Source organism: Onychomys torridus, chromosome 10, assembly GCF_903995425.1.
Source record: "Onychomys torridus chromosome 10, mOncTor1.1, whole genome shotgun sequence".
Lineage (NCBI taxonomy): Eukaryota > Metazoa > Chordata > Mammalia > Rodentia > Cricetidae > Onychomys > Onychomys torridus.
In genome coordinates, this window is record NC_050452.1 from 72,449,265 (window position 1) to 72,474,456 (window position 25,192).

The 25,192-nt window shown below is 37.4% G+C and overlaps 1 protein-coding gene across 3 annotated transcripts in view; it reads left to right on the forward strand.

Moving 5' to 3' along the window:
• The window catches only part of Hfm1 (helicase for meiosis 1), an 83,700-nt gene that overhangs the window by 36,151 nt on the left and 22,357 nt on the right, over window positions 1–25,192 (forward strand). For all 3 annotated transcript variants that reach the window (XM_036200630.1, XM_036200629.1, XM_036200631.1), the window contains exons 20-30: window positions 3,009–3,089; window positions 7,484–7,575; window positions 9,100–9,206; window positions 9,292–9,339; window positions 11,030–11,127; window positions 11,213–11,344; window positions 16,992–17,077; window positions 17,546–17,629; window positions 17,757–17,914; window positions 19,410–19,513; window positions 19,919–20,065. In XM_036200630.1, the coding sequence (XP_036056523.1) occupies window positions 3,009–3,089; window positions 7,484–7,575; window positions 9,100–9,206; window positions 9,292–9,339; window positions 11,030–11,127; window positions 11,213–11,344; window positions 16,992–17,077; window positions 17,546–17,629; window positions 17,757–17,914; window positions 19,410–19,513; window positions 19,919–20,065 (1,137 nt within the window). The remainder of the gene's footprint in view (window positions 1–3,008; window positions 3,090–7,483; window positions 7,576–9,099; window positions 9,207–9,291; window positions 9,340–11,029; window positions 11,128–11,212; window positions 11,345–16,991; window positions 17,078–17,545; window positions 17,630–17,756; window positions 17,915–19,409; window positions 19,514–19,918; window positions 20,066–25,192) is intronic.

Genomic DNA, 25,192 nt, shown 5'->3' on the forward strand with positions numbered 1-25,192 from the left:
CCTGTCTCAAAACAACCAAAACCAATAAATATGTTATTGAACATGGTGTTAAAATATATTTATAAAATAGTTATATTATTCTCTTGAACCATTTTGTAATTAAAAATTTTTAAATTAAATAGTACATTAATGATAATGATAAATTGCACATAAGAAATCAGATAGGTAAAATTATATTTTGCTATAATCTGACAACTTTAATGTTTAATTTTCTGTTAAGTTAGCATAATCGCTATTAATATTTGCCTTATTTTCCATTATTAATTGATACAATGAGTTTTGTCTATGTAGAAGAGTATCTGTTTATTTTATACATTAATAAAATGCCGTGGTTATGGGAGAGGAAAATAGGTTTTTGTTTCTCATTCATTTCAAGGCCCATGGACCATACATACCCCTATAACAAAAGGTTAAAACATAGTAAATTTTTAATCAAAATTTTACGTGTCGTGGGAGCCTTTGGAAATGAAGACCTCAAGAACTGCTGTTTGATAAAGAAGTGGATAGCTGTGATGTTACGTGACTGGATGAAAGGCTGTCACCTATGCTCATAAGCATGGAGGAACATAGCATGGCCTGTGCCCTTCAAGTTCTCTTGGCCTCTCTGTGTACCATTTCTTCCCCCTGGATATGGTGTAGGACTCCTCTGGAAAATGAAGGTTTTAGGAACTTCTCTTAGGAATGTTAGTTAGGACAGAGGCTGCTCTGTGACTTGCTTTACACAGAAAGGCAGTGGAATGTCAGATTAACTGTTCTGAGGCTTCTCAGTCTCCTTCAGGTCAAAGTATGCTGGACTTAGTGGTTTCTGAGCCCTGACATTTCCCTTGGAGGTCTGCCTTAAATCTCCTAGGATCGTCAGTAGCACAGGGTATGCTGTTTCCTAAATGGTCGTGCGTCTTGGGCAGTAGCCTCTAAGAACCATACAGAAGCTCAGAATAAAACGCAGTTTCACAGAGCCTGTGTATACAGCATGACAGCTCTTGTCTGTTTCTCTGACTTCTTCTCCTGTCGCTCTGCCCAATGTGTCCAAATTGGCCCTTCGTTGTTAGTTAGAACATGCTCATTCTCACTCAGGTTTTTTCACTGTCTGTTCCTTGCCCTCAGAACATTCTCAAGTATTTTACATGGCTTATGTCTTATTTATTTAAGTCTCTGTTCAAATATCAGTTGTCAGAGAGCTCTTCTTACTGCTTTATTTAAATCAATCTTTACCTAAAGATGAAATGACTTTCATATTGTGGTTGTTACTATTTTTCTTGTTCTTGGAAAAGATGTCTTTATTGTGAAACTTAGGGATATCTTTATTTTATACAGAAATTATATTGCTAAATAAGAAATGCATACAACTTTAGGTAAGAGCTTAAAAACATTATTTTTTAAAACCTTTCTCAGCTTTAGTTTTCTTCATAGTATTTTTCAATACTAAAACTGTATTATTTGTGTATTGATTTTTTTCACTAAAATGCAAGTTTTTCATATGAGGGATCATGTACTGTCCACTTCTATAAACTTAAACCTTTGAGCGGGGCTCAGCATATAGGATAGTAAGAATCTTCCTTGATTGAGTGACTAATTAGTGAGTAGTGAACTAATTTTAACTTAATATTGGGTAACTAAGAGAATTAGAACATATTTGAAAAGCCATAATTATCAAATGTGTTAGTGTGTCAAGTTGCCTACATGACACTAATCTTTGTAAGGGATGTAAGGGTTTCTTATGAGCTGTTCCTTTATTTAGGACTGGGCAGGTTGCATTGCTCACTCTGCTCTGAACTGCCTCCCTTCTGGGATGTTGCATGGGGCAGTGAGAACAGTAAGTAGTAGGCTATAATTAGAAGTACTTTACTAGTTCCCGTCAATTAATTGCAGCTTCCTATTCAGAGGTTTCTTCAGGTACACATGGCAGCTTCTCCAGAGAAATAGAAATAAATAACTAAAAGCACCAGCTAGAAAAAAAATTAAGTGATTGTTTCAGTAAAGTGGCAAACAGGAAGAGAGGGAAAACTGGTGAGTTTGAGAACAAACTTCATTAAACTCTTTGACTCTATACTTCTGAAGCAAGGGGATGGGCAGTAAGTGAGGTCCATAAATCATGTACAAAACCTTATAAAGGCAGCTATGAAAAATTAGGTTGGCAAAGAGGAAGGCAGTAATGGCCTCTTCTGCTAAGGCCCCACTGTGCAAATGGGGCAGACAGCCCTAAGCCTCTGTGAAGTTGGGCAATGGAGCTGTTACACTTTCTCCCTGCTCCAGCCTGCTTCCTCCTTGAAGTATGTCTTTAAGTTCTGTCGCTTTTCTTGCTCCTATCTACATGGCTCTGTGCATTTCTTTGATCTGGGACAGAAGAACCTGGAACCCCTCAGGAGGTGCCCTTTTAATCCTGGTATCAGCCAGTATTTTGTTTTTGTGTTATTATATCTTTGATAAAAGTTTAAAAGGAGTAGCCACATAGTGGTGGCACACACCTATAATCCCAGCACTCGGGAGGCATCCAGCCTGGTCTACAGAGTGAGTACCAGGAAAGCCAGGACTACACAGAGAAACCCTGTCTTGAAAAACAAACAAAGTTTAAAGGAAAAAAAAAAAACATGTCATAATGGAGAACATATAGTAACACAGTTCCTCAGACCTGGAACAAGCCATTCAGCTTCAATTCTTTAGTTTCCTAATGTGTATATGTAAGTAATATTTTCTTATACTTTATTTTACAATTTTAGAAGTAACTAAAGTAATACATATATATCATTTCAAATGTTCCAAGTGCTGAATAGTATTTAGCATATTAATTGAATGTTATATATAGTTCAAGGGTTTTTTTATGTGTATGGGTGTTGTTTTTTTTTTTTTTTAACATGTATTTCAAGTTTTTTTCTTGCTTTTTAAAAGACTCAGTTCTTCCAGAACAGTTATGCTATAGCACACATCTTTAACATATTTAATAGTAAATCTCTATTTTCATTTCTTCCTTATTTCACTAAACTTAAAATGTGTTTTCTATAATTGAACAGAATTATGTTTGAAGAATCTGAAAGATTTATCATCACTAGACTTGATAAAGATGGACGAAAATGTTTATTTCAAACCAACAGGTATTTTTCCTTATGATGTCACTGAGTTTAATGCTTGCTAAGACTAAAATTTTGTTTAACTAAAATTTAGACAACAGTAAAACTAGATTGTGATCTTCATTTTCAATAGCATATTATCATTCTCAGCTGTAAGGCGCCAGTTCATAGGAGTCCCTTTTGAAGCTACAGCTTCTTGACACAAGATCTCATTGATTCTGGTAATTCTCGGCAGAGGGTTTGAAGTCCTTAGGCCGGTTATAACTAGTACAAATAACCTTTGCCACTTGAAATGGACAACCATGGTTATCTGAGTGGCTACTTAGGCTCCTCTATGCAGGAAAGTCACATCACCTTCTGCCCATGGCAGGTTTGTTGACGGAGGGGCTGTGAGGTGTGCATAAGCTGGAGTCCATTGTCCTCCAGGCATAGGAAGGTACCTCTCTGCTCTGGCAGTGCTTGCCCATGGTGCACTGTGTGAGCTGACTACAGCCTTGACTCTAAAGACACACATGCACTTGCACAGCCCATGATGTTACCCCAGGCAGCACTTACACACAGCCTTGAAACACCTCTGACCTGAGACTTATATGCTACAAAATGTTTCTATATTTACAAAATTTTATGCTCTTACAAAAATACAGTTAAATTGTGGAAAAGAAATACTTTTAATATTTTAAAAGGGGAGGCACCAGGGCGTCATGACTTATTCTATGGGAGAGTTCTAAGTCCTTCTTGCAATGCTGTTTCTCAGTTTAAAACATTGAGTACTGCCCAGATGCCATGCCTTCCTGAGCTCCCTCCCTCACTGGCCTCCTCCCTCCTCCCTTTCCCAGCCTTCTTCTCTCAGTCTTTCTCTTTTTTTCTCAGCTTAGTTTTGTTTAGAAAAAGAACTAAAGAGGAAAAGTATTTCATAGTTTTTAGGATTTAGAATTAGAACTGATTTTGGAGGAACATATTGACTTCATTATTTAAATTAATCATTATAATTAAAAGTATATGGAATTTTTTAATAAAATTCATAATCTATTGACTTTTGGCATGTATGCTTCTATTTTTAATGAACATTTTAAATGTTATTGGCCATATTCTAGGAATGTGGAGTTTGTGTCATGCTTCATTTACAGTCAGTGTGAAGTTAGAGTTTTGAAACTGTTTACTGCCGAGGCTCAGCCTTATGTTTTAAACCTTTCCTAGTTTTTTCTGGGCCTTTATTGGCTTCTGTGTTGTTGTTGTTGTTCTTTTTTTTTTTTTTTTTTAAGATTTATTTATGAATACAGCATGTATGACTACAGGCCAGAAGAGGGTGCCAGATCTCATTACAGATGGTTGTGAGCCACCATGTGGGTGCTGGGAATTGAACTCAGGACCTCTGGAAGAGCAGCCAGTGCTCTGAACCTCTGAGCCATCTCTCCAGCCCGGCTTCTGTGTTCTTGAGTGTCTAATGAGAGGGACCATGGGAATTTCTAATGTAACTTCCCTGCCTACTCTTTGATATTTTACTATCATAAAAAATTCATATTCTTACTATCATTTTTCTGTATTATTGTTATCATTATTCTGAGTTTTTTTGAGACAGGAACTGGAACTTACTCTGTTGACTAAGCCAGCCTAGAGCTTGAAGCAATCATCCAGCTGGTACCTTCTGAATGCTGAGATTGCACGCCTGCTTCTTATAGTATCCCATGATACCACTGAAACCATCCTTTTTGCTAGTAACACATCTATGACCACGTAACAGTTTTCTTCCTCAGTTTTCAGTGAATGCTACCTGACTTTATCTCCTGGACACTGCTGTGTCTGTTCTCCTGATTCTAACAGTGCCTTCTTGACCTTTCTGCTTCTGCAGGCTTGTTATGGAGGCTTCAGACTTGGGATCTGTTTCCAGTTTATACTTCGATTCTTTGTAAATACTATTCACCTTCACAGACACATTACAATTACTTTATATAAATTCATTAAGAATTGCAGCTTTTTGTGTTGGCAGCGGCAAAGCTGGACTAGGAGACATGGCTCTGTGCTGCCGTGTGCAGCAGCTCGAGGAGTTTAGAGACCTCTCTGCTCAGGTGAAGCAGTGCAGTTGACTTTACTATAGAAGAGAATGTCAGGACAACAGTTTTTACATGGGCTTAGCTGTGACATTAAGGGAAAGACAAAGGATAATATGCATATGTGGACATGTGTTTCTCAAAGAGAGTCACACTTAAGTGTCTTTTGTTTCTTTGTTGAAAAGATTTTTTTGTTGTTGTTTGGTTGGTTGGTTGGTTTGGTTTTGGTTTTTCAAGACAGGATTTCTCTGTGTAGTCTTGACTGTCCTAGAACTCACTCTGTAGATCTGGCTGGCTTCAAACTCAAAGATCCCCCAGCCTCTGCGTCTGCCTCCCTCTGCTGGGATTACATGTGTGCACCACCAGAGCTGGTTGAAAAGATTTCCAAGGAACTTTTTTCCTCCTATTTTTCCCACTTTTTAGTAAGCTAAGTCATAGGGTAGTTTCACAGGTCAAAAGAATCAAAGGAATCTTTTGGATTTCAGCCCTATCCAGGTAAGATATTCTATTAGTTCTCTGAGAGTTTATAAATGATAGCTGTATTTCTGTTAGCTGGTTTAGTTGACTTTGGCAGAATGGTATTTCATAATTCTTTAGACTGCCATTAATGTAGATAGTGGTTTCTAGCTGCTGTTTCTAACTAATTCTTTGGGTTTTTAAATTGTTTTGTTTTGTTTTGTTTTGTTTTGAATGCTGAAATTACAGGTGTCTGCCATCACATCTCAATTCTCTTTTATGACTTCTTGTTCCTTCATGTTACTAATATCTTGTTTTATCTGCAAGAGTTTATTATTTTGTATATAAATTCTATCTGTATATTCTAATAATCTGCTTCATCTAGTTTTTGTTTTCTAATTTGTGGTCACAGTACTCAAATATTTGGATAGTTTTATCTGTTAGCTTAACAAGATTTTTCCTATTTTAAGAGAGATTAGTCATTTAAAAACAGCTGGTATCTGTAAGAAGCTTGGCAGTCATTCCATTGGGATGGAGATCATCCATGGAGGGAGGAAATAAAAGGAAATAATGCCAGGAGGGCAAATTTTAGCATGCATTGTAATCCTAGGCTCAATTGACCAAAATGATGGGGAGATGAGTTGAAGATAAAGTTGTCTATTGGGGCCGTCTCTTACCTGTATGCCTGCTCATATTAGTACTATCATTGCACCGGCTGGGAGGATCTTATGAAAGGGGGACTTTAGTGTTAACTTCGTGGTGATGGACTGATTTGTACAAATGGAGCTGTTGGTCAGTAATATTCCGTGCAGAAAGACATCTGAGAGGTGCGTTCTCATAGCTCCCCTGCCTCTGCCCTGCACACTTTACTTTGAAGTACTCTGGACTTGCTACTGTGAGGATGTCTGTCCACTGATAATTGTATTAGCAGCAAGTTTGCCTTGCGTTCCTGTTTACTACAAAGTCCTTTTCCGCCCTTCAACTTCGGCTCGCTTTGTTTTCATGGTTTCTTCTCTAGATTATTTTTTTCTTACCTACGAAGCTTCATTCTAATTAACAAGACAACAAATATATGTTTTTCTTAAGTTTTTTTTTATATTTGTTGTAGAGAGATACTTTATATTAATTTTTGGACAGATGGTGAAAGGACCATTTTTAAATATATTCCCAAAATAGCCTTATTCTTGTCACATTGGACTTCAGAAGCCTCCTCCCTGACATTGTGCAAATCTGATCCACATTCTGAACTCCTTTGAATAGCCTTAGAAGCTCCTTGCGGCCCCTCTAGTTTTTTAGTCATCATTTCTTAATTTTAAAAATTAGGCAACACTTACAAAGTATTAGGCACTACAACCAAACTTTGAGACATGTACTTCTATTTTCCTGATAAGAAATGTACACATGATCTTCTTCCATGAACTAAATGAAGATTCATACCAGGTCAGCTGACTGGAACTCACAATGATCATCAAGCCATATCCCTTTCTAATGTAGTCTAAAGATAGTCTTCTTAATTTTTCTGTTTTGATAAATCAATCTTGATTCTCCCCAAGGTCATAATGGCTTTGTTTCGTCTCTGCCAAGTCATATTAGTCACTGTTTAAGACTCATTTTTTTCTATTAGGTCATCCTATACTGACGGTTCTGTTAGGGTTAATTTCTTCCCTTCTTCAGCTTGTAGGTAAATATTACTGTTCAGTGAACTTTGTTCTCTAGCTTACTTGTGCTTACATCAACCGTAAGGTCCATAGGTTGTGTTTTCTCCATTTTGTGGGGTGTCTTTGCTCAGGGGTCATTACAAGCACACAGTGCCCATTAAGTAGATGGTAAGAAAATGCTTGTTTAACTGATTTCTTAAAAAGCATGTTGTATCAGCTAATATGGAAATGTTTATTTTTCCATCTTTTCTAACAGAGGCAGGAAGACTAATGGCTTGGTATTATATTACATTTGAGACAGTGAAGAAATTTTGTACAATCAGTGGAAAAGAAACCTTATCAGATTTAGTAAGTTTTCATTAGAAATTAATAATTGTAGAATAAAAATAATATTGGAGAGACAACTGATTTAGATATCTCCTATAATTTAAAATAGAATGAGCAGAAAGGAAAATCATTTTAATGGTTATGAGATAGGGAATATAACTCCAAGGAATATATTATATTTTCATTTGTGTTTCTTATCAATTAAGAAAATTTATATACAAATAGGTGTGGCTACTATTCAACAACTTAAAATTTACTTGGTAATGATGCTTACCTCAGGAGTGCCTCCAAATATAATATGAGAGAAGGATTCCAAGAGAGTATAGCATGATACATTAGCAAAGCGTGCCATGAATGAATGACTGAGTCATAGCATGACAACGTGTTGCTGCAGTGCCCTATGTCAGCATCCCTTCCCTAAATCATTTGCGTAAGCACAGCAATAACAGTGGAAATAGAATGGTATTGTGATGGCCCAAGAAAAAGAACTGATTCAGGAGAAAGAGAGACCAGTAAATAGATTATGTTTAAAAAGCAATGGCAGGGCCGGGTGATGGTGGCACACGCCTGTAATCCCAGCACGCGGGAGGCAGAGGCAGGTGGATCTCTGTGAGTTCGAGGCCAGCCTGGTCACCAAAGCAAGTTCCAGGAAAGGCACAAAGCTACAGAGAGAAACCTTGTCTCGGAAAAAACTAAAACAAAAACAAAAACAAAAACAACAAAAAAGCAAAGGCAGGAACAGTCTTGCAGCTACATAATGAATAGACTACAGGCATTCTGCTGGGACCTAAGAACTGCATTGGTTCTTCCCCGCTTTGCAGGAGTATAAAAGAAGAGATTGGTAGAAGAAGATATTTAGTCTCGATTTTAAACCATGCACTTCTATTTTAAAATTATCAATTAGTTACCACAATAAGGTTATTGTATTAAAGACTGCACAGTAAAAATTCTGGTTATTGTTAAGGAGTCATGTGAGCAAACTTGGTTTGTATTTCCATGTAAATATTATTATTCTCTAAGAAGAAGTCAAGATTAACAAATATTCAGTGTCAGTACCATCTGGCTGAGTTTATTGTGTGAGAGATTTAGAACACTTAGTTCTCTCTCCCAGAACTAGTCTACAAATCCAAATTTCTTAGTACTGAAAGCATCTTTCCCTTACTAAATTATTGGGATGGTGATTTGTGAACTCCGGAAGGGTGAAGAGCAGTAGTAACCGTTAATAAGAAGATCAGCATGCTCTGAGCGCCTCTCACTACACTAAGTGGAACATTTGACCTGTTCATTGTTACAGTCTTACTGATATCCTGATGGCTGATCACATTATCTCTCACATGTCTAGCATATAGAAACTAATAAGGATTTGTCAGTGATCGAATATTTAAAGAAGTAAAATGTATAAAGCTGTCTTTCAATTCTGCTTTGTTAATGAATAAAGCCAGAGTGTCCCTGGGCAGCATGAAAAATAAGTAAATTCAGAGAAAGGGGGTAAGAAAAAAGTTTAAAATTAAATTTGTTAAATTGATAAATGCCTAAATTTTCTAGATTTCAATGATAGCCAGCTGCAATGAGTTTCTAGACGTGCAGCTGAGGATAAATGAAAAGAGAACACTGAATGCTTTAAACAAAGACCCAAACCGGATAACGATCAGGTATGGAAATTGTGTATGCTTTCTATAGCTCCAGAGGTTACATTTAGTTAAATAATAAAAAACTTTCCATGTGTTTTATTTACAGATTTCCAATGGATGGGAAAATTAAAACAAGAGAAATGAAAGTGAACTGGTAATGGAAATTTATTTTTTAACGTCCTAAAATACTGCATATCCATTCATGATTCATATGTATGAGGGTTCTCTCCTTTTTTTTTTTTTTTGAGACAAAGTCTCCATATATAGTTCCAGCCAATGTCAAAACTCACAGTTTACTGCCATGGCCTCCTGTGTGCCAGGATTACTGATGTGAGCTACCATGCCCAGTTTCTTCTTCAGTTTTAAAATGTATTTTTTCTTTAATTAAAAAAAAGTGTTTATAGAAAAATAAGGAATCAGAATTTATATGTGAAATTAATTTCCAAGAACTTTCAGACTTTAGTTAAAATAAATTGTGAGTCTGGGGATGTAACTCAGTGGTAGCGTGCTTGCCTAGGTCTGCACAAGGCCCTACCTTCAGCCCCACTACTATGGAAGGGAAAGAGAAGGGAGAGAAAAGAAGGGGAGGAAAGGCAGAGATGTAAAGAAAGAGATGAAAGAAAATGTTTAATTAGACAAGTCACTTGTTGACAGTATATTCTGTTGAGACAAAGTAGACGATAGAAATACAATGTGCTTATGCTTCTAAGTTAGCATGAATGAGACAAGCATGAAAATAATTGTTATCATTAAAACATAGTTATGATTCAATAGTCATGGAATTCTAGGAGAGAAAAGTAGTTAAAAAAAAAAAAAGAAAGAAAGAAAACCCAAGTGCATGAATGCATATATGCGTGGATAACTGTTCTGTCAAGAATGGGGAGTTTGTATAGTAGAGCTGTGGATTTATAAACTAAGGTATACTGTGACCTCTGAGTTTTGCCCAGTTTGTAACTGCAAATGCAAAGATTTACTTTTCTGCTATGAAAAGTGATTTCTTGGATATTTAGGCCTTGATACTTAGGTCTTTTGATTTAAATGACATGATTCAAGGTAAAAAGTTTTTTGTTTTCTTTTGGTTTTGTTGAGACCTCTATGTAGCCTTGGCTGTCCTGGAATTTGCTATTTAGACCAGGCTGGCCTCATACCTACAGAAAGCTCAGCCTCCCAAGTGCTAGAATAAAAGGTGTATGCCACCATGCCTGGCCAGTAAAATGACTTTTTAAACTTAGCTCAGTGAAGCCAGTTAACCCAGGAGGATTTTTTTCTTCTTTAGCTAGAGGAAGTTATTCTTTCTTTAGGATATTTTTCAATTTTATCTCCCAGATATTCATAAAAACAGTCTTCTCACTGAAGTTCTTCATGCAGATCTATGGCTTGGAGCAGAAGTGAATGTGGTTTATTAACTATATTTCTGCAGCAATTCAAACAGCTTTGGAGACCTTAGAAATCATATGGCCCAATCTTGTTATTGCACAAGTGAAATGACGTTCAGATAAGCAGCGGCTTGGCCGAGTATGTTGCTATGTGGGAAACTAAGCTACAACTAGATCTCGTCACTCTGTGTTTTTCCCAGTACATTCTCTTATATCAATTACTAAGTCAAAGCAAGATTTTTTTCATAGACATCTGTAGAATACTTTGTATTTGAAGTGCTTCTACCAACTCTGCCTTAAGTTAGATAATATATTACTTTGCAGGTTGGGAAAGGGAAGTCAAAAGTGACCTGCAACAATAATTAAATAAACAGACTCTCAGTACCATACAAACCAAAAGGGTCAGTCATGCCAAGTCCTGTGTGACAGTGCTTTTTAAAAGGAAATAATGAAGTATGTTTTCCCCAGTCTTATTCAGGCACAGCTGGGATGCATTCCTATCCAAGATTTTGCTTTGACACAAGATACCTCGAAGATTTTCAAAAATGGCTCACGAATTGCAAAATGTATGTTAAATCATTAATGTATTTTCATTTTTTTCTGGTAAATTAATATAGTATATTTAATATTGGAAACTTTTTTTTTTTTTAGGGTTGTCAGATTTTGTGGCTTCCCAGGAAAAGAAGTTTGTTGTGCTTTTAAACAGTGTGATTTTAGCCAAATGTTTTAAGTGTAAACTCTGGGAAAACTCTCGGCATGTATCCAAACAGCTGGATAAAATTGGTAGGTACTCAAGACAGACAAGCCATTTGTCATTGTCTGCAATTTCTTTTATAGTTTACTATTAATAATATTATTTTATGATGATTATGTACTTTTAAGAAAAATATGCCTTTGTAGAGTACTATGCTTATATTTGAAAACCAGAGTTTTATTTGTTCTTGCTTAAATGATTACCAATAAGAGATGGTGAGATGGTTCTGTGGGTAAAGCTGCTTGCTGCCTAGCCTGATGACCTGAGTTCAGTCCTTCAGACCCACATAGTGCAAAAAGAGAACCTGCTCCTCTGACCTCCACCTGTGTGTTGCACACACACAAGTAAATAAATGAATGCAAAACAATCAGTTATTATAAACCAACTGAATAATTAAATCAAATGCAAAAATACATGAGAAATCTAATTTTAAAGTTCTCATTTTGAAACTTGTTCTTAAATTGACAGTGAACTTTTTAGTAATTATGTAACTATGTAATATTATCTATTACTTCTGTGATTAATAATTTACTGTGTCATTAGTGACAAGATATAAAACTTTCAAGATCAGATGTATCCTGATCATTTCTGTTTTCAATAATTGCAGGATATTGTTGCCCATTTTAGTATTTCTGCAGACAGAACCCAGTGTAGGGTACACTTTAAAATACTACAGCATGCCAGTCATAAAAACTGGATCAGACTGAAGAATTCTGGTGTTTTTCCAGTTTCTTACCTTGACTTTGTTACTCTACTTCTTAAATAAATAATATTATAAAAAGAGTTATTCCAAGATTGACAGCCTCATTCATTTTGTGATTTTATATGTGTCTTGGGAAAATTAAAAGATATATAATAGAATCCGGGTGTGGTAGTACACTCCTATAATCTCAGCACTCAGGATACAGAGGCCAAAGAATCAGGAGTTCAAGGCCAGCATTGATTATGTAGTAAGTTTAAGGACAGTCTGGACTATTAACACATGAGTCCCTGTCTCAAAACCAACCAAAGAGCTGGACATTGTGGTGAATACCTTTAATCCTCCTTGGCAGAGACAGGCAGTTTTCTGAGTTTGAAGCCATCTTGATTTAGGAGGGAGTTCCAGGACAGCCAGGGCCATACAGAGTAATCTTATCTAGAAAAGCATCCTACGCCCCCCCCCCGCAAAAAAAAAAATACAAAAAAAAAAAAAACAACTAACTGATGGGCATTGAAGAAACTCCATATGGAGTTAGTTTTCTTTATGGCAAAAGCTAGCCACGTGGGGAAAGAAACTGCCTTTGCCTCAATTGCTGACAGTTACTGTCCAAACTAGACCAGTAAGACACAAGAAAGACAACTGCCAGACTTTGCCAAGACAAGGTAGGACAGTCCTTCAAAATTCCCTGCTTCACAGGAAAGTCTGTCAGATATTCTAGGCCTATAGGCCAGAGTTGGATGACCCAACATTGCAGAGGAACTTTGGGTGACTTCCAGGCAGCCGGATGTCCCTGTCATTAGTTAACATTCCACTCTTCTGGGGTCTTTGATGGAATTGAAGACTAAATAGTTACAGTTTTTCTTAGTTATAGGAGAAAGTAAATTAGATACAAAACTTGAGACTCTCCAAGATAAGGTAGATAATTATTTTCTCTAATTTTGCCAAATGCAAACGGATTAGATAGTGTTACTGTAATTCTTACTTAATAACTGTTTTTGTTGTATATAATCTTACTATGTTAAAGTTAAAATCTTCCTTTTTAATTAGACAAAAAGGGGGAGATGCTGTGGAATAATCATATTGTATACTGTAAAAATTTGTCCCTTGAATTGGTTTAATAAAACGCTAATTGTCCAGTATCCACACTGGAAATATAGGTGGGGTGACCAAATAAAAATTATGTGATGACTCTTTAGGGATTATCATTTGGCTGGTTTGGGTTTTTTGCAGGTAGAGGAGCTAAGGTCCAAGCTGCACAAGCATTCTACCACTGAACTACATACAACCCTAACACCTCATCCTGTTGTTTTTGCAATAGGATCTGGCTATATAGTTCAGTCTACTTTGAGGAATTTGTGATCCTTCTGGCTCTGTCTCCTGAGAGTTGGAATTGCAAGCATTCACTATCACAAAGCTTTTTTAAAAAATATTTTCTGTATATTTTAGTGTGTGTGTGTGTGTGTGTGTGTGTGTGTGTGTGTGTGCCTATGTGTGCGTGCCTATGTGTGCATACCCACGGATTACAGAGGAGAGTGCCAGATGCCTTAAAACTGGAGTTACAGGCTGTTATGAGCTGGAAAACAGACTCAGGTCTTCTGGAAGAGCAGTACGTTCTCTTAACCACTGAACCACCCCTCTAACCACAGCTTTGTTGTTTGAACAAAGGTCTCCAGCTGATCTTTTTAATCACACTGTTTTGTTTTGTTTTTTGTTTTTTGAAACAAGGTCTTACTATAAAGCTCTAGCTGATGTGTGCCTCACTGCCTAGACCAGGCTGGCCTCTAACTCACAGAAACCTGCCTGCCTCTGCATCTTCAGTGCTGGAGTTAAAAGTGTGGGCCACCATGCTCTACAAGTCCTACTTTCTAGTTTCTATGCAATTCAAAGTCAATGAGGGTGACAGAACTGGCCAAAAATTCCTGGAAACTGGGATAGTGGTGGGACTAGCTGGTGAAAATAAGATAAACATTGCTGTTTCCAAATAATGGAGGATAACAATTTAAGAAAGGAAGAGTTTGTTTTGGCTCATGGATTGATGGGATGAACTCCATCCAAGGGGCAAGGCATGGCAGCAGGAGTGTGGTGTGGCTGCTCCCCTGCATCTCAGTCAGGAGAGGGGTGAATGCTGGTGCCTAGCTGGCTTTCCCCTTTTTATTTGGTTCAGGACCCTGGCCTGAGTGACAGTACCAGTGCACTCAGAGTGGGTCTTCCTTCTTCAGTTAAACCTGTCTGGAACTACTCTCACAGACACGACCATAGATGTGTTTCCTGGGTGGTTTTTACTTTATTTTTGTGTTCAAGGTGTTGCCCACTGGAGGCCAGAAGAGGGTGCTGGGTCACCTGGGAGCAGCCAAGCAGGTGCTGAGGCTTGAACCCTTGGCAGAGCTGTTGCTGCAGCTCCTCCTGGTGACTCCTAATCTAGTCAATAATAGTCACTATTACTTGTAGTTGGAGACCTTCTCTCCAGCCCCACCCCAAAGCCCTGTCAGTCTGACAACCCACTTATAAAATAAACACACAGACGCTTATGTTATTTAAACTGCTTGGCCATTAGCTCAGGCCTACCACTGTCTAGCTCTTACTCTTATATTTAGCTCATTTTTAATAATCTATATTTTGCCACATGGCTTGTGCCTTACTGGTACCTTACATCTCCCTTGTCATGGCAGCGGCTTGCAGTCTCTCCACCCTGCCTTCCTCTTCTCCCAATTCTCCTCTCTTAGTCCTGCCTATACTTCCTGCCTGACTACTGACCAATCAGTGTTTTATTTATACAGAGTGATATCCACAGCAATTACTGTCACGCTGAAGGCCTAGCAAACTAAATGTCTCAGTCATTGATCAAGGCAGGCACTCTAAACTGGGAAAGGAGGTTCCATACATCATTTATAAAATGGCGTTTTACAGAATAATTAGTTAAATGACATCTAATAAGCCTCATTCTGCTTCAGTTACTCTTCTTGCTCTCTAGAGTGCTATTAGTCTGAGTGTTGTTGGATTCTGTCTTTCCAGGTTTATGGACAGCAGTCTGCTTTCACATATGACTCAGTACCACTGAACACAAAAGAGGAAGTAGTTCTAAAAACCAAACTTGAGAGAAACAAGAAATATGGAGAGTTGTTCATACTAGAAAGTATGCCTGAAAGAGTTAGAGTAAGGAATGAGATGTCTCACACCTTCATCAGTAATGCGCAGTTCAGATAAGGAGGTCTTGTTTGGAATCACACAATTCTTAAAGTACCCTTTAAACAGGATTTGCATAAATTTATCATAAAACATATGAATTTAAAGTGATAGATTCTGAAAGTGTAAACAAATAGAGTAGTCCAAAGTAAAACGAACTTGATGTATTTAAGGAACAAAATAAAATCGAATGTGACTGAGGAGTCCTCAGTAAGAGGAGAGGGCAGGAAATTAGATGTAAGCCATTAGGCTAGGCCAAGTCAGACAGCTAAGAGAATTCAGCTCCAGAAACAGTGTTGACACTTCATCTAAATGCATCAGAAGTTCTGGGCAGAGACATAAACTGTTACTATCTAGGCTATGTACAGAAACAGTGAGCTTAATTTTTAAGACAGAAATGCTCAGAGAGTTATAGCGTCATGAACATCCCTATTTTGAATCATGTTACCTTTGTTTACAATTCAGGTATGAGTCTATTTTCCTGTTGATGTTTGCCATGTAAAGAAGTGAATATTAAGGAGTTGTAATTACCAGAGGCTGTCTTTTAAAAATGTACACTTATTTTTTCATTGTGTATGTGAGTGTGAGTGTTTACACACACGCCACACTGCATATGTGGAGGTCAGAGGACAACTTGATGGAGTTGGTTCTCTCCTACCATGTGGGCCCCAGGGGTCAAACTGAGGTTGTCAGGCTTGGCAGTGGGCCTCTTTCACCACCAAGGTGATTGTGTCTTAAGAATGAGTGTGAGGGGCTGGAGAGATGGCTCTGAGGTTAAGAGCACTGGCTGCTCTTCCTGAGGACCTGAGTTCAATTCCCAGCAACCACATGGTGGCTCACAACCATTGGTAATGAGATCTGGTGCCTCTTCTGGCCAGTGTATACATAATAAATAAATCAATAAAAAATATATTTAAAAAATGAGTGTGAGAATTTCCCAAGAAGAGTTGAAATTTTGGGTAAGGAAATAGGTGTGTCATACTTTGTGTTTAGTAAAACTGAGGGTTGAGTCATTATATAGACCAGAAATATTGTGTTTCTTTTATATATATATATATATATATATATATATATATATATATATATATATATATATATACATAGTGTGTGTGTGTTAGAAGTCTGAATATTAAAAATAAATTAGTTATTTTTATGTTCCTATAACAAGACATTGGATGCTGGGGACTTTTAAAGGAAAGTAGTAATTTATCTTGCATTTCTGGACATTCAAGGGCGTGGCATTAGCATCCGATTCTCACTCATGAGGGTCTTGTGGTGGGCGGCATCAAAATGGCAAGGATGTTCATGTGGACAAGATACATGGAAAGACAGGAATCAAAAGGCTGAGGAGATGCCTGGGTTTTTCTTTATGCAATAACCCATCTTTTTAAAAATCTGCTCACTTTGTTCAGCCCCAAGCAGTTCTAAAACATTAGCATTAATTCATTTAGGAAGGTAGAACCCCAGTGACCTGATTACCTTCCAATAGGACCTACCTTCTAAGTCTTCCACCTGCTTAGCCTGCCACAGTGAGGGACAATAACTTCAGCACACAGTCCTTTGGAGGACACCCTCAACGGCACACAAACTGCAGCTGTTAGTATTTGACTAAATGGTTTTAAAGGGATTAGTTAACTATTAGTTTTTGCAGCCCTCAGGATTGGCACTAGGGCTTTACACATGCTCTACCACCAAGCGCATACTCAGCTAAAAGAATTTTTATTAATGTCATTGCTTAAGTTTTGATTTCATTTAAAATGGCTTAAAATTACTCTTTGGTAAATTTTCCACAGGTATATCATTGTCAAATACCATGGTAAATGCAGGTTTGACTTCTTTTAAAAAAATAGAAGAAGCAAATGCAAGAGAAATTGAGCTGGTATGTAGTATTCTCTGACCCCAATGTTACTGCATTCTATTTAAATTCCAAACCCCACTGTGTATGTCTTCATTTCTGTTAAAACTCTTTGGATGTGGGCGGTGGCTCTGTCAGTAAAGTCCATGTCACACAAGCCTGGAGATCCAAGTTCAGAGCACAGCACCCACATCAAAAACTGGACCGAGAAGCACACACCTATAACTCCAGCACTTTGGAGGTGAGCGCAGAAGATCTGAGGCTGGTGGGTCATGTATTCTAGAGGAGTCAGTGGGCACCAGGTATGGTGAGGACCCTGTCTCCTGAAGACAAAGGTGGTGAGCAGTGGAGGAAGACAGCCAGTGGTGACAGTCAAAAGTATTTCAAGTACAGATGCTTGGAGGGACAAACCTAATGAAATGTACAGATTCTAAGACATACTTCAATGAGAGTTTAAGTGTGGGTAAAAGTATAATGATAAAATATGTTTAGATTTTAAGCAGACATCCGCCTTTCGGAACCCAGATAAAAGAAGCTGTGATGTATCTACCAAAGTATGAACTTGAAGTGGAGCAGGTGAATATTCTCTTTCTTAAATAATCTGTCTTTTTAAAAGTAAAGCTTTCCATGACTACAACTGAAGCTGAGAATGAATAGTATGATTATTTTAAAGTATTTTATACTTATTCTTTTTTTTTTAAAGATTGCAAGATATAGTGATACCAAGGCAGAAATACTGGTGACCGTTACATTAAAAAACTTTGAACAGCTGCAAACTAAAAGGACAGCACCAGACTCTCACTACACTACCTTAATCATTGGTGATGCGGACAACCAAGTCGTTTTTAAGCACAAAATTATGTGAGTAACTATGAAATACCTACTTGATTTTATTTTTAAGTGTTTTGTACATGAAAATTTTACTATAATCAGATCACCACATAATCAATTAAATTACAGTTCCCTGGTGCAATAATGGGAAAGTTTTCCACTTGTCTGTTGAGGAGGGGTGATACTAACTCTGGGTGTGTTGCTTTAGGTCGTTCTATTTAGAACTAGATGAAGAAAGAATAAAATCTGTCCCCATTAAGAAACTTTGACCAGCTGCAAACTAGAAGAACAGCACCAGACTTGTAACAAGAGAGCAGATGGCCTCAGGGACCTTCCGATTTTTCTGTTTTTCTTCTTTTATGGCCTTACTACACTTTGAATACAGTACTTTTTTAATACAGTACTCAATTCAGATTATTCCCTCTATCTCCAAATTCTATCTCTAAATTAATATGTAAACAGCTACTATAACTCCTTTGTAGGATACAGGCAGTCAGATCAACCATATAAGGAAGATATGTCTGTTTTCTAAAGTGCCTTTTATAAGTTTTACTTCAGTGTTTTCTAGATATTATTTTTCCCTCACAATGCCATAAGTAAACTTTCAAGATATCAGTTTCTGTGATTGCTAGTTCTTTTTTAGTAGTTAGTACTCAAAATACTGAGTTACTTAATATTTGTATGAGATAGGTGCTACCATAATGTATATTTTGTAGAGGAAGAAATTGAAACAGGTCTTAGTCACATATGCCAACATCATGTAACTAGTTGATAACAAAGGCTAGATTGTCCCTAACATCCTCAGGCCAGAGCCTGCATTCACTCTATCAATACAGTGCTAAATTTAGGGATGGCAGAGATCGGACAGCTGGAGTCTGCTAACTGTCAGGGTACAGGAAGATCTCTAAAGGAGCTGCAGCACCAGGATGCTCTTCTCACAGACACTGCTCTCCTACAACTAGACCTGGCACACTTAGCAAGACACACCATTGTGCAAATCCATATTCTTGGGGACTATGAGAATGAAATATGCTCAGTAATTTTTTCTTGTCTGTGTCAGCATTGAACACAAACTCTTTCACATTCAATTTAAAAGATTGTTGAAGTTGTTTTTCACAAAGAAATAGAACTTGTGCAAACCACATCAAAGTGTTTTGATTCAGAAACAACTCTTGTCTTATTAATAATGGTTGTCTGTTTCTGTTTGACTTCAAGTGAGCCAGTGCAGCTTGGGATCAAGTACTGCTAAAATAGTTAGCTACATGTCGTGGGTGGTAGCATACGCCATAATCTCAGCGCCTGGTAGGTGACGGCAAGAGGACCTGTAGCTCCAGGTTACTCATAGTTACATAGTGGGTTTGAGGGGCAAACAACAAACAGGAAATCTCCATTCACACTTCATTCTTTCTCCTCACAATCTGGAGAAAGTCCTTTTCAGTATTGTTTACTATATTGAAGACCTGTCTAAAGAAAAACTCATCCTTGAGATCAATATATTAGTTCATTATATATTACTGTTTTTCAGGGATTCTGTTTTGTTAAAAAGTGGAAATTGGACTAAAAAAATTGATGTGAAGAGAGCTCTTACATCTGAAGATCTTAGCATAAATCTAATTAGTTCTGATTATGGTAAGTTAGTTGAAGTAATGAAGATATCAATACAAAAATGTGACAGCATTTAAAAATTATTTCCTTAATGCTAGCTGGTACAGAAAAATAATAAAAATAATATACTTATATGCATAAACATTAAGGAAAATTTCATATATTTAGATAACATAATTCAATTTTGTTTGTTCACTAATAGACTTCTGTTTTCTAAGATAGTTAAATTTTAATTATAGAATTAAAAAATATTAATATAGGTACACGCATTTTCATTTGTCATTATTTTAATCTTTTAAAAATATTTGAATTTCCCATACTTCTTAGTTCTAGTGCTATAATGAGATATATAAAATGAAGTAAATAGCCTCATGTAAAGACTAAATATTATTTTAATAAGCATTTGCATACATATTTTTCTCTTTCCAGTTGGTCTTGATATTCAGCAGAAATTTACAGTCTTTTATTTAGGACCCAGGAGGTTTGTAAATCAAACAGTTATGCAAGGAAGACTAGAAACAGATATTTCTCATTCTAAACACTCAGATAGAGCTACTATAGCAGGATCCAGTAAAGGTAAATAGCACTATTAATTTCTGCTTTCTATAAAAACGTCAACATGGCCTAGGAGTGTTACTACAGGATGACTTCACTCAAGTTTTTGGTCTCTGGAATTAAATATTTAGATTTCATTTAATAATAACATATTATACTAATAATATGTAGTAGGAATTATCTCTGATGCTTAAATTTTTTAAATTGGTATATTAGTTGGGCAACAAATTATTTGATTGGTTTATACATGCATTATCTCTTCTCATATGTACTTCACTTTTAGGACTATCCTCTGGGGAGGAGGGTGATGTGTGGGAATCCACATTCTTGATGAAGCAGACCAGAGTGAAAGTGGATCTAACTTTTTATTGTGATTAATTTTAAATATACACAGAAGTGTGTAAAGAACTTCTAGATACTCATTAGCCACCTTAAACAAGAATCAACTCATAGCTCTTACTATGTACCCAATACCTTGTTTCAATGTTCTCTTTTTATAATCTGAAACAAATACCAGATAGCATACCATTTCAATGTAAACGTTTCATTGTAAGCTTGTAAATGGCAAAGTTTTTAAGGCTATATTTTATACATAAAAATTAATGTCATCCATTACTGAATCAGTGTTCAAATTACTGTCTCATAGCCATATAAGGCATATACTATCTTGATATTACCTAGGTGTACCACATTGTCTCCTGAATCCTTTTGCCTTGCCTCTAGTCATTTCAACAGTTCTCATACTGTGCCACAATAGGGGTAGCTATTTGAATCACAGGAAGTTTGTAGTGGAACTTGTTGCTGTATCCCAATGGTCAGAACTAAGTTAACACCAGGACTGCTAGCAAACCATTACAATTATTACTTCAGTTAAGTGTTCTCCTGAACATAAATCCAAGAGAAGACAACCCAATGATGAACAGTCATATTAAAAAATAGAAAAGAAGGGGAGACTACAAACAAGAGGACACACAAACTCCAGGAGATATGCCAACACACAAAGAAAATTTAAAAACATGAGCTAGCTTTCCATTATAACACCCCTATAAGCTGATGGCCTCTCAGTGTTGTTGGTTGCCTTTGCTCTTTGGGGGCCCACCACCCAGCTCCCAAATAAATCACACACAGAGGCTTATTCTTAATTATAAATGCCTGGCCTTAGCTTGGCTTGTTTCTAGCCAGCTTTTCTTAACTTTAAATTATCCCGTCTGTCTTTGGCCTCAGGGCTTTTATCTTTCTCTAGTCCTGTATACATTTTTTTGTTTCTTACTCCATGACTTGCTGTGTGGCTGGGCAGTTGACCTCTGGAGTCCTCCTTCTCTGGCTTCTTCTTTCTCCTCCTAGATTTCTCCATCTATTTATTCTCTCTGCCTGCCAGCTATGCCTATCCTTTCTTTTTCCTTGCTATTGGGCGTTCAGCTCTTTTTTTTTTTTTCTTTTTTAAGCTGAGGACCAAACCCAGGGCCTTGTGCTTGCTAGGCAAGCACTCTACCACTGAGCTAAATCCCCAACCCTGTTCAGCTGTTTATTAGACCATCAGGTGTTTTAGACAGGCAAAGTAACGCAGCTTCACAGAGTTGAACAAATGTAACGTAAAAGAATGCAACACATCTTTGCATCATTAAACAAATGTTCCACAGCACAAACAAATGTGACACATCTTCAAATAATATTATAAATATCTCAGTACCAGGAAAGGAAGATGAAGAGCTAAACATCAGTGACTAAAGGACTCAAACAGATAAGGAATTTAATTCAGGGCCTGGTCAAGAATATTATAATAAGTTGAACACTTATACAAAAAAGTTACTGAAGTAGATGAAAGAATCAACAACATGGAAGAAGCTTTTAAAACAGGGATGCAAAATTAGCAAGGAAATTGAGATGCTTAAAAATGAAACAAAGCAACAACAACAAAAAACAAATTCTAGACGTGAAAGGAAAAACAACAACAGCAACAGCAGAATCCTCAGCAGCAGACAAGATCAAACAGAAGAACAGCTTCTGGGGTGGAGAACAAGGCCGAAACAGTAACACATACAGGCATATATAGAGTGGGGGACATTAATGAACATGACCCCGAACTTCCAAAAAACATGCAGTATATACAGGAGACCAAACCTTAGAATCCACAAGATAAATGATGTCAAATAGTTTAGACAATCTACTAATGAAATTATAACTAAGAAGTTAAAACTACAAAAAGAAATGGACATTTAAACAAAGAAAGCATTTGGAACCCCAAATAGATTTGACCATCAAAGAACTTTCCTGTGATTTATCATAGTCAAGATATAAAAAAAAATAAAATAAAAAATACTAAAAGCTGTAAGGGGGGACACAGAGGCAAAGCTCTATCATCAGCAACACTGAGCCAGGAAAACACAAAATGATAGTAAGTCCTAAAAGTAAATATCAACTATCAAGATTTTATAGTCACCAAAGTACTCTATTAATATTGAGGAGAAATGGGAATATTTCAAGACAAACACAAGCTATAAATCAATTTATGCTAAGTCAGAAACACAGAAAATCCTTAAAAGGATAGTATATACAGAGGAAAAAGAAAGACAATTTCACCCACTAGAACACAGGAAAGAATACACTTCATATGAGCATAGACAAGCATTGGGGAGCAGGGAAGGAATTAATTTTGTCTAACACAGTAAACCATCAAGCACCCAATGCTACCAGGAGAGAGAGAAAAGACTTACCAATAAACCAGCCAATCAGAACAACAACCAATAGAATCATTAGTAATGGCAAACCCTTCACTAATTGAAGTGCTTTAAAATAAAACAAATTACAGGGCTGGAGAGATGGTCAGTGGTTGATAGCACTGGCTACTCTTCCAGAAGACCTGGGTTCAATTCCCAACATCCTTATGGCAGCTCACAACTGTCTGTAATTCCAGTTTCAGGGTACCAGACACCTTCACATAGGCATACCTACTTACAGGCAAAACACCAATGTACGTAAATAAAAATTATTTATAGAAATGAAAGAATCAAAAACAAAACACAGCAGAGACCATCATCAGTACCTTGAATGAAAATGCCCTTCACTTACCAGTGAAAAGACACAGCCTGTTCTACTTTGCTTTCTGTTGATAAAATGCTAACCAAAAGCAAGGGAAAGTTTTATTGGCTAACAAGTTATGGTCTAGCATCGAGGGGAAGCAAGCAAAAACTTGAGGCAGAAACCTGTAGACAGGAACTAAAGCAAAGGCCATAGAGAAACTTGGTTACTGGCTTGTCTCCTAGATTTCCACCCAGCTACCTTTTTTAATAGTTCAGACCCACCTGCCTAAGAATGGTTCTGCCCACAGTGGGCTGGGCCCTATTATATCAATTGGCAATCAAGAAAATGTCCCCATTGATACTCTCACAGTCCACTCAGAGACAATTCCTCAATTGAGATTCTCTCTTCCCAGGTATGTCAAATTGCCAACCAAGATTAGCCGTCACAAAGACTAAAAATAGATTAAAAAGAAAAACAAGATCCAATTATCCCCTGTCTCCCAAGAAACTCACATAACTAGAAAAGACAACCAACAATTTATAGAGTCAAAGGTTAGAAATAAACTTACCAAGCAAGTAGAAGCCATAGACAGGCTGAATTAGTGGTTCCCATACTGATAAGTAGACTTCAAACCAAAACCACTCAGAAACATATTAATAAAGGGAACCATTCATCAAGAGGATATAACCATTACAAATATTTATGTACTGCATCTTGAGGCCCAGTTTCTTGAAACAAACAGTAACAACAGCAAAGGTCATGTGGGTCCTGACACAGTGATAGTAGGAGACTTCCCTAACTCACTCTCATATCCAGAGAGGCCTTTCAAACTAAAACACAGCAAAGGAACTTAAAAAAAAAAATCGTATTACCAGTCAACAGGGCTTAACACATATCTACAAAATCACTTCACTCCTGACAAGACATTGTAAACCTACCTTGAAATCCTGGGGGCTCGCAGGATTCCTGTCAGGCTGCTAGACCTCTGTTAATTTCTGCTGAGGGGGGCTCAGGCGCATACCCTGTCCTGGTGCACCATCTTGTGGCACTGTTTCAAAATGCAGCTTTGAAAAGGCTGATTAAGAGGCTTTATGACAAAAAATAATTTACAAGGCCTTTCCTCCTAGTCATTATCGCATCTTTAAGTGAGTTAAGTGAACCCTTGCGGGAGAATCAACACTGCTAATGTAATTCAGGAGGTGGGATGGTCAAGAGACAAGGCTCTGGGAGTTGGCAACAGAGGTCAGAATCTCCCCATTTTCTGTGTATTAAGCCCACAGTGTGAGCATGTACTCTGCATCTGCTGTGAGTTAGGTTCTCACATGCACAGTGGATGAACAGTAGAGGACAACTAAGGATGACCAGAGAGTGGAGGAAAATGTGGAACAGGTGAAAATTCCAAAGTGAACAAAAGTGGGCAAAAGAGCAATGGGATAATCCCAGCATGTAATAAAATATTAAAATGGCAACCTCCTAGGAATTAAGCAACATATTGCTACTATAAAATGTAATAATAGGCCATAACCGAAAAGAACAAGAATAGGCACATAGAAGTAAAATCTGTGATTAGATGCACACACAGGAGACAAAGTACAAGCTATGTGAAAGCAAAACAGAGACCAGGGAAATGGATAGAGACAATCCAGGAGCCTAGCGTTGAGTAAGTGTTCTAAAAAAGAGAAAACAAAACAAAATCAGAGGGAAAGTAGAGAAAAGTTTTGAGACTTACCATGAGGTGTAAATCTGCCCATCAGAAAAGAGCAATTCCTGTTAGGATGGATGAAAGAAAATCTGCTAATGAGGTGTCACTGCACCATTTCAAAAAAGACCATGAAAATAGGAGAGGCAGCTCAGTGGGTAAGAGTGCCTGCTACTGAGCCTGCGATCTGGAGTTTGGTCCCTGGGGTCCATGTGGTAGGAAAGAAGCAAGCAAGTTGTCCTCTGTCACCACACACACACACACACACACACACACACACACACACACACACACACTGTTTTGTTTTTCCGAGAAAGGGTTTCATGTTTATTAGCCCTGGATGTCCTAGAACTCGCTTTGTAGACCAGGCTGGCCTCGAACTCAGAGGTGCCTGCTTCTGCCTCCCAGGTGCTGGGAGTAAAGGTGTG